This window comes from Rhopilema esculentum, unplaced genomic scaffold, assembly GCF_057945365.1.
Source record: "Rhopilema esculentum isolate cy_ngs unplaced genomic scaffold, ASM5794536v1 HiC_scaffold_34, whole genome shotgun sequence".
Classification (NCBI taxonomy): domain Eukaryota; kingdom Metazoa; phylum Cnidaria; class Scyphozoa; order Rhizostomeae; family Rhizostomatidae; genus Rhopilema; species Rhopilema esculentum.
Genome location: NW_028300845.1, coordinates 1 through 13927, shown reverse-complemented (window position 1 = coordinate 13927; position 13927 = coordinate 1). Strand labels below are relative to the sequence as shown.

Genomic DNA, 13927 nt, shown 5'->3' with positions numbered 1-13927 from the left:
AATCGAAAGCATCCTGTGGTGTTGACAGTTAAACCAGGGGGAATTCCTGGGAAAGCTCTCGCCGGATATACGCCAGCCAATGAACAATAGAGAAACGATGGGATATCTCCGGCGCAAGCTACATGGACTTCACACTGGTAGTTAAAGCTGGTTAAGAAACTGTAAGAAACTATGGTAAGAAACTGCTTTCCACCCGGCAATAAAATGGAGAAAATATCGGCAGTTTCTTTCTTGCTGTTGCTTGGTATTACATTAGCTTCGATGGTACCTTTGAACTGCAATACCAACAGGCCCATTTCAAAAGTTGGTGATTACCTTGCAGAAAGACAAAAACTGATTGCAGAGGACGCAGCGCAAAGGACCGGCCAACAGATCATATTAACAGACAAGGAGAAAAAAGCTAACGATATATTAATGGCATGGAAACGCAAAGAGCTTGATGCTGCATTTACGAGTGGAAAATTTATCGGAGCAGAAAGTTTCATTACAACGAAGACCAAAATAGTTCAGAGTAAGGTGTTCCAGATTATCAAAAAAATGCCGAAAGGTATGTCTGACCAAAACCCTACCACAGGGCCACTTTGTGGAGTTGTAAATTAAAATTGTGGAACTGTAATTATAGAAAGTGTGGATTTGTAAATAATGCATGTTCTTAAAAGTGCAGCATAGAATACCAAATCGAAACGCCTAAGAAAGAAATGGGAACATTTTTTCAATTGGAAGTGAATGCACAATCCCAGCATTATGTATTGCATTCATTTTTTATAAGAAAATTGCGACAAGCAATAGGCAATGGACAATGAAAAAGAATTAAGAAACTTCAGAACTCAAGGCTTCAGTACATGCGGAGAAAAATCAATTGCGCTTTATGATATTGTCGTGTGCTATTTTGAAGTAAGATGGACTCTGTATACAGCTTTGATTTCAAGACATCATCTCAATTTAGTTTGCTTTTATGATTTGCTTCAAAAAAGACATTGAGCCTAAAGACCAAGACCGACATTATGATCTCCTGCCCGTAATGTATTTTGGGGTTTATGTGATATCTTTCAGTAGATTTAAGAAAAAGCTATAAAGCAATTCAACTAATGTGTTCTAAATTGGAGAAGCATTGGAAAGACTCCTCCCAAGGCTACAGCAGCTGAACGATGATGGGCCTCTCGGTGGTAGCTTCAGGATATTGTCAGTTGTTTTGAATGGTTGGCAGCCACATATTTTGTGGTTGGCAGCCAAATGCAGCCAGCTAAACGAAGTATACAAAAGAGCTAAATTTTTGCTAATTATTGGGAGTGATATCGTAATCAAAATTTGCTTTGTGGGTTACAAAAGTTTTCACTTGCTTTTATCAAAAACTGTCTGTTATCTTTTACTTTGTTTCATCCTTCATCATTTGCAATTTTGAAATTATTTTAAAAAGTTTTGAATATTATCTGTGCAAAAATTTTTTGTTTCCTTTGCATTTTTGTTGTTTTTTGAAACATGCAGCCAGGATTCAGCCAAATTTTGCTTCTTCAGCCAAATCAATTTGTGGTAGCCAAGGGGTATTGAGAAACTGCCAAAATGGAGAAATTTGGCCATCAAACCATGAATCTAAATTGCCTTTTTGTTTATGAAGAATGAGTACACTGGGTTGTCAAAAAGGCCAAATTGCAACTCTGGCCACTTTTGATATTCAGAGCATGCATTAGCCTCTTTCTCGAGCAGGGTTCCCTTTATTTTATTCAATCATGCATTAAATTTTGAGAAATAAATGACTAAGATCGCAGAGATCTGAGACTTGATCTCAGAGGAATTCTACCAGACGAGACAATGACTCGGATTCTTGCAGCAAACCCTAATCCTGTCGATGCAGAGAGGCAGATTCCCACCTACAACAAGATAGAGGCAGGTGGGGAAAGCAGCATAGCTCCACAAAAACTTAACAAATAGATAAATATTGCAATGAATATGCTTGATCTCGCAAATTTTGAGTTCCGAGAAAAGCTGCAAAGATATGGCTCCCAAAAACCAAAAAACACCGAAGTCTAACAAGCAAGGCTAATTGAAGGGAGTTTTTGAAGGTGAAAGGAAATAAAACAGAGATCCAAACAAACCATGTAAAAGAGTTTCCTTTCAATAACATTTTGCTCACATATTAAGACATTGCTATATGTAGCTAATTTTCTTATTAACCCAATCCATATATTGTAAAGAATCAGCTTTTGCTACTTATACTTCATTCATTTAAAGAATTGGCCCAATTAGGACATGTTATTTGCAGTATGATGGCAGTTTCTATATTTGCCACCCCCATGATGCCAATCCCAGCAAAGTACCACGCCAAATTTTTATAAAAAGTGTGGATCTGTAAAAATTTCTTATTTTAGGCCCTGCCCTACCAGCATGTATGGTTTCATATGAGTGATTCTCCACAAGGAGGTGCTGTTATTAGGCATGATGCCTCTTCATTGAAAGCATGGCACTTGCTCACCTGAAAAAGTTCAAGGTTTTAAAGATGATTTTACAACTTAGGCCTGAAGATCTTCGGCGTACGGCCAGGTTTTTTTGGGCGTTCGGCGTGCAAACCAATAAAAAATTTTTCGCGTACTTAAAATTTTCGTTAGTTGACATTCTAAACATGAAGCCATGTACATAATTAACGTAAAATAAAGACTCATACACCACATTTTTCTCTAATAATCAGTTTTCTTTGTCTGGCCCAATAATGTTTACAGTTTTACTAACTCAACTGCTTTTTATATTTTTGGCATACCTAAACAAATGCCCTGGTGGACCTTCGGCGTACAGTTAACATGGAATGCAACCTGGATTCTCTGTTCAGCCAATTTTTTATCTTCACATTATATTTGTCAAAAATTAGTCATAGAATCACCGTTTTTAAAACGAGGAACGCCCCCCCCCCCACCTGATAGGGCTATTGTTATGGTTGTTCTACAATCAAAACATGACAAAATAAAACATTTGTCTGTTTTATAATTCTGAAGTAGTTCTTCAAGTTTACTTGTCTTTTATTCATAAGGCTTGCTGCTAAGCATTTTTATGTAAAAAAAAATTGCCATTATCAGTGTGTAGTTTTTGACATTATTTTCCAATAGGGCCATAACCCAAGGTTGCTGTACAAAGAGCCATAACTCAGCAAAATATCTATGTCTAGCAGTCTATAATAGAACTATTTATTCTCCAACATCCCATTCTCAACATCCTATTCTCCACTATTATCGGACCTTTTTTACTAATTTTGAGTTCTCATATGCAGATTCTGTTTCTAGGGGCAGATCTGCATCTACATGACATGACGGTGGCTGACTTCAAATGGTTGATTTCAAACATTACTACTTTAGATAGTTGTTATATGTGTTACAACATGGCAACAAAGTTAACTCAATTCAAGGTATCATTTAAGCAGCCAAACTCCACTGCAACTTGCGAATGGATATCAACCCCAATGGCAAGAAAGAAGTCTGGAGATCCAAAGAAATTTGATGAAGAATTGTTTACAAACCTCACAATGACAAATGGTGACCCATCAAAGTTATACCCAACACAAAATGCACGTTGGGTTAAATTTCAGAGTGTATTTTATATTCTTTCTGGTCTTCTGGAGTATGTATTTTCTTTCATCTGTTATGCTTAGAATGCTTATTTTAGGGTAATGGATAAGCTACATCCTGAACTTAGTTTGTGTTTGAATTGTAATAGGCTATACAATTCTGTTTGTTGAGTCATTTTTATGTTTTTTTTATAGCAGGGTATCTGGGAGTAAGCCTTGTTGGCTGTCAACCCCAGCCAATTTGCCAGTTAGATGCTCACTTTGTAAACAATTTTACTTTCAAAAATATTGTTATTGCTCCCATGTCCTTTCTGCTCCCATGTCCAGGGGGTCGACCACCAATTGACTGCAAACTGTTGCCTTTAACCAAAACCATGGCCCAGCATGAAGCAAAATGCTTCACAACCAATTTTTGAAAAAAAGGACAGGGTGGAGGTTAAACTTCAGCATATTCAGAATTATGAACTGATGATTTGATTACTGAAATGTTTCAAGTATTGGGAGAATTTGAATTGGGAGATTTCATGCAGCTATCCATATCCTGATTTGGCCTAAAACCTAAATCCAGATTCTTCAAATTTATCAACTTGGGTCATCAAACCATTCCTTGAAGATAGGCAATGTCCACCCTAAAATTCTCCATTTATGAGACAGAAAATAAATAAAAAATTTATACCAATTGAGATCACTATTAAGAGGACAATTATGATGTGTCTACTTGTCAATTGTTGTCAAAATGCTATAAATTGATATGAACCTTCTTTTTATACCAATAGTTTCATTTAGAATGCATTAAGAATTAGCAAAAATTCAACTTATGCATATGTGCGAGTTGATAGACACAATATGGACATCAGTTGTGTTTCAGATGCCAGTGAAAATCTTTTCAAACAGTAATGGGAATTCAATGTTTTTGAATATTATTTGAGTGGTTAAAATTCGACTTTTGGTATGAGATTATACTCATTAGTTGAACTGGGATCTGAATTTTTATGTCTATTCCAGGGATAAAGCTCAACATGTATGCTTTGACAATGTATTTTCATTCCAAACATTTTTGTCATAAAGGTTCAAAAATGCATTTTCTTGGTACTACGAAAAAGGCCTAGAAGAACTTGTGGAAGATAACATTCAGTATGCAGAGCTTCGAGCATTGCTATTTCCACTTCACGATGGGAATGGCAAAATATACAGTGATCCTGAGTATGTGCTGAATCTTTATAAAAACGTGACAGACGCTTTTGTTGCTAAAAACCCCAATGACTTTTTTGGGACCAAAATCATTTACACACAAACAAGATTCTTGGAAAGGAAAGTCATAGGCCAAGCTGTGCAGAAAGCTATGTATATGCACAAGAAATATCCAGACCTAATGGCAGGATTTGATCTGGTTGGACAAGAGGACAGAGGGAACCCTTTACTATACTATCTAAATGAACTGTTAATACCAGCTGCTGCTGGTGAATCTCTTCCATACTATTTTCATGCAGGTGAAACAAGCTGGGAAGGACAAAGTGTTGATTATAACATTGTTGACGCATTGTTGTTAAACACTAGAAGAATTGGACATGGCTTTGCATTATCAAAACATAAGGTTCTTATGGACCAAGCAAAGTCAAAGTCTGTTGCAGTTGAAGTTTGCCCCATATCAAATCAGGTGTGTTTTGTTTGGTTGAGATTCAACAAGGCATGACCATTTGGTTGAACGTTTTGATTGGGTCTGGTTTAGAGGCATACCAGATCTGCAATACATAGAAATATAAGAAGGTAAATTCTGGAAAGCGTACAAAGCTTGCACTCAGTTGTCTGTATAACAGTGGTGGACACCTAGGGGCCCCCCAAATACTAACAATGGGTGAAATGTGACATCATCTTATCAAAACAATAGGCTCCCCCCCCCCAATATTTGACCCCAAGAAGTATCTGCCCCTGCTGTATAAAATATGAAATTAATCACCAATGTCGTAATCACAGTTAATTAGCTTTTTGCATGGCTTTTTGTTCTATCTTCTAGTTCTCAGAGAATTAGTACTATGTCTGTTTGAATTATTATTCTTTTTAAAGTAAACAATTTTTAGTTTCGAGAGAATCGAAAAACTTAAATAAGCTAAAACTATACCTGAAAAGATTCTTGGCATACTGAAAAGCGATTTTTCTTATCTCTGTAGCATAATATATGACCCAGCAATTCTCCAATTCTGGGTGCTTAGCCTGACCCCCACCCCATCACCAGCCCACTTCTGGCCTTAGGCCTGTTCAACTAGCAGTAATTAGGATACTGATTTTAAATTTTCCATATTTTTGACAATCAAACCAGTTTAAATTATCTCCTTCTTCTAGGTGCTTGGCCTTGTTACTGATATGCGCAGTCACCCAGCAACTGTTTTCCTCGACCAGAATTTCCCAATGACAGTTAATTCAGATGACCCCCCAATCTGGGGGGCAACTGGCTTATCATATGACTACTACCACGTTTTCATGGCTATGACTCGCTACGACACTGATATCAGGGTACTTAAGCAGTTAGCACTCAACTCAATTATGTAAGTAAAATCTATTTCTTTATCTTGAGAAACAAGAGAGACACATTGCTATAGGTTTACCATGTTTTTCAAGACTGTTAGAAATTGCCTTTAGATCAAAGGTTATTTTATTATAAGATGCTGTTTGTGAATAGACATTTCTTTCACCTTTTTTGTTCATATTATGATAACAGCGCAGGGCCTACGCCACAAGTTTGAAAGTGGGGGGGGGGGCAAAGCTTTTTCCCCTCTTACTGCAGCTTTAAAACTGCTTGCTTTGCAAAAAAGTGGGGGGGGGGTATGGCAGTTTTTCCAATGTATAAGAGACAATATATTGTTGTTTTGTCTAATACAACGAGTATAACATGGAGCTAGAACTTTATCCTCTCCTATTTGAGACGTTATTCAAGGACCTGAGTTTATCAGTCTGTATGTTATCTAAAGCATCTTTTGGTCCATAACTTTCAAAAACCTGGCCTGCAGTTTCTTATAAGTGCATTTTTACCATACTTTACATCATTGCTAAGCCTTCTTGTTTTGATATATCGTGATTTTTTTGCTGATATTTTCAATTTTTTTCCAATATGGGTATTGAGTTTAATTTTGAATTTCCTTGTATGTTAATCTGTAAAAACGGTTTTGCCCAATTCCATGTATATGCATGTGAGCGGAATTTTTTGTCCAGGTTTTCTTCTTTTGAAAATCCAATTCAGTCAAGTAGCAAGATCACATTGCTGGTCAAGTGATTGCTCGTTATCCCAAGCGCTCAAACATTTCGTCAAATGTATCAAAGTTCTGCTATCTTTTGCTAATTCAAGACATCCTTTATGAACCTGCCTGTAACACTTAAACAATTTTTCTCAGGTACTGTTCATTAGAAAAAAGCAGAAAAGCAAAACTGCGTGCCATGTGGACCAGAAAGTGGGACGAGTTCATTAGCACTGTTATCAGCGACTTCTCGTTTCCTACTTAAAGGCGTGGAATCATGGAATCACTCGATAGAATCAATCCATAGAATCACACAATCAGTTGTTGAAACAGAGTCATTTTGAAACCAATCTCTATTCCGCAAATTGAATTTATTTTGGTGATTTTCATTGACATGGTGGAAGATTTATATTTCATCAAACCTTGTTTTAATTAACGATAATGATTTTTTTGCTAATGATAAGCGATGATAATGATAATGATAAGTATGAAAATGTTGACTACATGTTGGTAATTTTCATGATTTTTATACCTTTTAACTATTTACAAGATAACCTGTAATTATTATTTAAGTAGTAAATGACAGCAATATTGAAAATTTACATTGATTCGTTTCTTTAGCTTAAAAAAATCAACATTTTTGTTCAACATATGTACTGTGGAGAACACCAACGTCTTTAGGCAAGTTCTAACGAAAAATTGGCAGGCCAAACCTCTTTCCATAAATAAAAATGTTTATCAAAGTTTCCAAGTAAAAAATCCAGTACAAGAAAAATTCCAGTTGTCGTTATTTTTATAACTATAAAGACTTTTCTTTGTCAAATAACATCAGATATATTTAGGTATAGTTACAAAACAAAGCTTTATTTTGTTGAACAAATATGTTGCGAGAGAGATTAAAATATGAGAGATTTATTAATTTTGTCAAAGTTTTTATTGTATAATTTATAGAATAGTGTGATTTTTAGTAGTTCAATTTTAGATTTGTGATTATGTTAGTAATTGTGCTGTGATAATCTAAAAGATACATTTTTTACATGTGTAATTATCTGAGTCTGTTATTATGCATTTATGAATATTTGAAAGCGTTTTGTGCATTTTTGTTGAGTTTCTTGAACAACGATACCTTAGGTCTTAAATTTAACACGATAATGTCATTCATAGAAATATAGGAAGATCTGCCAGTAATGTTAATGATTTAAAGGCACTATGTTCCGGCAGTCTACCGTGCTCTGATTCAATACGACTCAAGTGAAGACGGGTCGTGAAGGTTGGGTTGAGGCGCATTTAATTTACGAATGACGAAGACGACTCAAAATTGGAGCCAAAATTGACATTATATGTAGAAAATTGAAGAGGAAATCTTAGTTCTCGTGCACTATGACGGCAAGATCGATGAAGACGAGTTCTTTGATTTTCAAGAGGCAAATAGACAAGGAAATCTTCATGTTGAACTTCCATATTATAAATACTTTAGATATAAATACTTTAATCTGGATGGCATGCGAGAGGGTGAGTGAGAGTCACTTTGGCTCAAATCTGCGTCAAGCACGCAGCGTAAAGGTCGGAAATTTGAGTTGTCCTAAGCACCAAGACGACTCAAGCAGAGCGTCTTCTCTTCCCGCGTCCTGAATTGGAAACTCACTAATAGGCTCTGCGGCGGGTTTATGACCGAGAAAACGTCGAGAATTGGCTCTAGGTTGCCGACTGGTACTAACTTTTCAATTTCCATGTTTTCCTTACACTCTGTCGAATTTCGAACATTTTTAAAGATTGTTAATTTAGTTGCAACTGTTTGGAGTGTCAGCATAAAATTTATGAATTTCATCTATGCTTAAACCCAGTGTTTGAGATATTAAAATAAATAGATAAATTTACTAAAATATTGGTAGATTGCGGAAGATTTGAAAAGAAGCCACTTGATTTTCTTGCTTCCCAGTATTTAAATCGCTGAAAAAATCAAAGTAAGTTGTTCTTGATCGTTAGCTGTTTTTGGTCGCTACCAGATAACTGTTTGCTTGAGTTTTTCTTGACTTGCCTAATGGAAATATTCATGCCTACCATATCTGAAGGCCTATTATATCAAGCTAATCAACAGCAGAAATCTCTTTTTGAGTTGCGGATTTTCATTCGAGGTTTCATCGTGACGTCAAATTAATACATTTCGTATATATGTCTCCACATCAGTGCTTGCGGACAACTTTTCTTAAGTTCGCTTGAAGGATTGCTTCGCAAATTCGACAAGTGTTGGAAAGTGATCGTTATCGTAACGAACGGTTAACCAGGTGAAATAGTTTCATTTGAAAATATTCGTAAGTTGTTTTGCAACAATTTGCGGCATGCTGGTGTCAGTGCTTTCGTTTTACTTGCTTGTTGCAGGTAGCATCATGAGTTTGATGCAGTTTGGAATTCACGTTCCAGCAAAGGTAAATTTAACATTCGTGTAATTTTCATATCCTTCTAATTACCACCTCCAAGACAAAAGAAGAGATAAATAGAAAGTACTTTAGGGATCTGGATTTCAGTTTATAAGTGACAAGAAGCGTGCGACGAACGATAGCGACGAACGAGTATCTTTTTGTCTATTTCATTTGCTTTCAAGTATGAAAACATTGTTACGTTTTTCTGGCATCTAGTTAGCTAACTTCTACTAACATTGGAGCTTTTTAGAATTGGACCTAAATTTTAATGTTTGTGAGAATCAAATCAGTAATTTGTTATCATCAGATTTTTAGGCTAGTGTCTTTATTCAAAGTTAATAACATTTCCACATTTTGTTGGTGAATGAAGTTAATTATTGTTAATAACATTTCTTTTATCTTAAGGACCTGAGACGTGCTTTGTTGGGACAAAATAAAGCTGAAAGTGGACAAATTCACACTATCAAAGGTATCATAACATAATTTTCTTCTAGATGATCTACATCTGCTTTGCTTTCTTCTAGATGATTTACATCGACTTGCTTTGTAATTCGATTATGGTATAACTTCTACTTGATTCACGTAGGAACAATTTTCTTACGCTGCTTTTTCTATTCTGGCATTGAAGGGCTGAACAATGAGAAAGCTTGGAGGGACTCCTCTGAAATGAGAGACATGGTTACAACGGGTGACAATATTCTTCAGAAGATTGAAGCACTGAAGGTACCAAAGCCAAGTGAGCAACTTGAAAAAGATGACATAGAACAGCAGAGAATCCATAGCTTACTCAAAAATGGTAAAAAGGCTCTTATCTTCAGAAAGAAAATGATATCACCAATGCAGCTTTTGAAGTTGAAATGTCAGCAGCTTAAACTGCAAAACGCAATTAAAGAAAATAAACAGAAGGACAACAGTTACTCGATTTTTGACTTTGTTTTTGGAACTTCAAGTAAAGCCCGTGATCAGGAGAACGATGCCAAGGGAAAACTTGATGCCAACAACAAAACAGAAAATGAAACTTTGTCTTCAGGTATGTCCAGCTTTTCTACTGCATATAGTTGCTTTTTGGGAAATTTTATGAGGCCCACTCTTGTTCTTTTCACAGCACTATACTTTTGATAAACTTTCCCCGGAAAAATAAACTTCTTATTTTCTAAGCTTTTGCGTATACCAAAACCAAATCTATATATTGGTATAAAATTTTGCAACATTGTAGATGCAGAGAAGAATGGAGATCAAATGGAAGAAAAAAGCGAATATACCAACTCTCGCAAATTCATTGAAGAAAGTAAAGACCATGAGAAAAATACGTCTGAAGTAAGAATGAAACGCTGGGCTTCTGGAGAGAAGAGAAAACATAGCAAAAGTAAAGTGAGAAAGAAGGCCAGGAATAATTCAAAAAACCGGAGGGAACATGACTTCATAAAAGACCTTGATCAGGACACCTACACCAAATCTGATGATGGATTCAACATGAAATATAACAACGAAAAAGAGGATGATGAGGAAATGTATGAATCCAATGGCAGACAAGATTGGAATAAGAATGGAAAGAAAAATAGAGATATAGGTGCTGACAATGATTTTAAGGATGGTAGGATGAAAAACTGGGATGGTGGTGATGGTGAAAATCTTGACGAAGATAGCGAAGAAAGTGAAGATGATCCTGGATTCAACATGAAATACGACAACGAAGAAGAGGATGACGAAGGATTGTATGAACCCAATGACAGAAAAGATTGGAATAAGAATGGAAAGAAAAACAGGGATATAGACAATGGCAATGATTTCAAAGATGGTAAAATGGAAAACCGGGATGATGGTGATGGTGAAGATCTTGATGAAGATAGCGAAGAAAGTGAAGATGATGCTGGATTCAACATGAAATACGACAACGAAGAAGAGGATGACGAAGGATTGTATGAATCCAATGACAGAAAAGATTGGAATAAGAATGGAAAGAAAAATAGAGATATAGATGCTGACAATGATTTCAAAGTTGGTGAAATGGAAAACCGGGATGATGGTGATGGTGAAGATCTTGATGAAGATAGCGAAGAAAGTGAAGATGATGCTGGATTCAACATGAAATACGACAACGAAGAAGAGGATGACGAAGGATTGTATGAACCCAATGACAGAAAAGATTGGAATAAGAATGGAAAGAAAAACAGGAATATAGACGATGGCAATGATTTCAAAGTTGGTGAAATGGAAAACCGGGATGATGGTGATGGTGAAGATCTTGATGAAGATAGCGAAGAAAGTGAAGATGATGTTGGATTCAACATGAAATACGACAACGAAGAAGAGGATGACGAAGGATTCTATGAATCCAATGACAGAAAAGATTGGAATAAGAATGGAAAGAAAAACAGGAATATAGACGATGGCAATGATTTCAAGGATGGTGGAATGAAAAACTGGGATGGTGGTGATGGTGAAGAACTTTATGAAGATAGCAAAGAAGATGAAGATGATGACAAAGATCCCTATGATGACAATAGAGATTTCGATAATTCAGACCAATATGGAGGAAGAGGTACCTTAAATGCAGCCTATCGTCACAAGAAGGATAACAGAAAAGGTGGTAAGAAGAGCAAACACTTCTATCCAAATAATGCAAAAGGAAAAGATAAAGAGTACGAAGAGGATGAAATGGGCGATGATGAAGATCAAAGTGAAGATGATGATGGTCATGCTGGTAGTAATCATGATCATGATGGTAACGAAACAGGAGATGGCGATCGACATCATAACAAACATGATCATGGTAAGAACTACAAAGACAATGAAGATGCTAATGATCACAAAAAGGAAAGTCGTTTTCAGGAAAATGATTTCTACAAAAATGATGGTGAAGATTATGATTATGATAAAGCCAACAGTGAAGACATTGAGCAAACTAACAAAAAAATACGGTATGACCAAGATGAAGAGGTTGAAGATGATAAAAAGGAAATGGATGATGCAGAGCAGGCTTTGGAAGACCTCGACAGAGAGAGAAAATCCTCAGACCCGTATAAACAAGATGGAGAAGGAGAGGATGAAAATAATAGAGACGAGACAGAAACATCTAGAGAAGAGGATAGCTACTTGGATTATGACCCTATGATTGATGATTCAGATGATACAGGAGATCTTAGGCCTGAGTATGACGAAAACTTTGACAAAAGCAAAATACCAAAACCAGCTTGGGATCAAGATGATGATGAATATGAAGGAGATGAATCTGTTGATGGCATGAATGAATTTGCTCCTGATGACGACTTTGACGATGTTTCAAGTAATGGACAGAAGAGGGAGGTGCAAGACTACGAAGAAGAATTTGAAAAAATGGTGGCAGATGGCAAGAAGAAAGGTAAGCTCAATTTTATGCTTCTAGATAGAAGGAAAGGCTGAGAATTCATTCAACGTTTTGAAATGTTAAAAAAATATTTTTGCTTAGCAAATGGTATATACATGCTACAATGTTGTAGCCGCAATAGCCGCAGTAAATAAATACACTGGATGTGTCGCTCCACTCAGTTTTTTAACCTCAAAATTTCATTTCTTAAAAACAATTTTTATGATTTTTCGATTAAAGGAAAGTAAAAAGTGAACTAGGATAAATCTCGATAAAAACAGGGATGAAAACAATTATCATTAACACAATTTCTCAAGAAAGGGGCATTCTCAATATTCTCACAACTGAACATTACTGATGCCTAACCATAACTAGCCTAAATTCTCTCTTATCGTAAGATATTGATGTCATTCTATTATAAAGATATAATTATAATCGATACAATTAAGACCGTCTCATGTAAACACTGGGCACGAGAGACAAGGGCTTTTAACGGCCTTTAACTCATAACAATCCTTATGTCGCCGTTATGCTAAGAATGATGTATATATTAACTTTATCCCTTTCAGCCGAGAGAAGAGAAAGAAGAAGAAGGGATCTTTCAGAAAATTCCATCAATAGTACCCCCAAGACGATAGACCCAATATGGCTACGTGAGAGCACCGAAATAATATTTCATTTGGAGGCTGCTAAAGATCAAATCTACGCCATGAGGGAAATAACACTGGCTGACTTGGCCAGCGCTGCTGCTAAGGTACAACGTGCGATCGACCGTCTTCAGCACGTAGTCAAAGAGCACATCAATGAAAAACAAGTAACAACCAGGCAACTCCGGGCCGCCTCCAAGGAAATTAGTTTAGTCCGATTTGTGTTCGACTTCAGGGCATTTGAAGTTCCAGGTGAAGAAGAAGAGGATAGAATCAAGTTGGGTGCAGGCGGTTACGAGACAACTCTCGATTTTGACGCAGGATCCATGGGTTACATTGGAGCAAAAGGCATAGGCAAACAGTCAGAAGGAAAAACTAAAGAGGAAAAATCAAATGTTGCTTCTATGTCATCTCACTCTTTGAAATCCACTGGCGCCAGCGAAAGTACGAAGATGAATATGTTGCCTGAAACTAAAAAACATGGTCATAAAGTGCAGACCTCAGGTACCTATGAGGTTGATGTTTAATGTCACTGTATGCTTTGGGGAATTGCTTGAATTTCAATTCATAAAAAGAGAGCAAATTATTTTGATTCTTTTTTATCTTAAAAACTATTTTCTTTATTTAAAGATGCTTTGCTGAGTGAAGAAACCAAGCCGACTGGACAAGTTCGACAGGAAATTGGCCCAAATGTAGATGAAATAAAGAATAAGGTCTTAATAAACAAAGCCGAA

At 36.3% G+C, this 13927-nt stretch overlaps 2 protein-coding genes across 2 annotated transcripts; both read left to right on the top strand.

The window, feature by feature from the left end:
* The first annotated feature begins 32 nt into the window (after positions 1-32).
* LOC148957272 (adenosine deaminase 2-like) lies at positions 33-7856 on the top strand. The gene is made up of 5 exons (XM_089115593.1): positions 33-547; positions 3270-3603; positions 4619-5207; positions 5891-6093; positions 6937-7856. Exons 1-5 carry the CDS (start codon positions 172-174, stop codon positions 7043-7045), a joined length of 1611 nt encoding a protein of 536 aa, XP_088971719.1. The 5' UTR covers positions 33-171; the 3' UTR covers positions 7046-7856.
* Positions 7857-10219: 2363 nt separating this feature from the next.
* Positions 10220-12637, top strand: LOC135684769 (uncharacterized). The gene has a single exon (XM_065200422.2). The coding sequence runs from the start codon at positions 10440-10442 to the stop codon at positions 12600-12602; it is 2163 nt and encodes a 720-aa protein (XP_065056494.2). The 5' UTR covers positions 10220-10439; the 3' UTR covers positions 12603-12637.
* Positions 12638-13927: the final 1290 nt, after the last annotated feature.

Coding starts and splice junctions, on each gene's coding strand:
- LOC148957272 (XM_089115593.1), top strand. CDS start 172: ATGGTAAGAAACTGCTTTCCACCCGGCAATAAAATGGAGAAAATATCG. Junction 548..3,269: donor TATCAAAAAAATGCCGAAAG/GTATGTCTGACC, acceptor TTCTGTTTCTAG/GGGCAGATCTGCATCTACAT. Junction 6,094..6,936: donor TTAGCACTCAACTCAATTAT/GTAAGTAAAATC, acceptor AATTTTTCTCAG/GTACTGTTCATTAGAAAAAA.
- LOC135684769 (XM_065200422.2), top strand. CDS start 10,440: ATGGAAGAAAAAAGCGAATATACCAACTCTCGCAAATTCATTGAAGAA.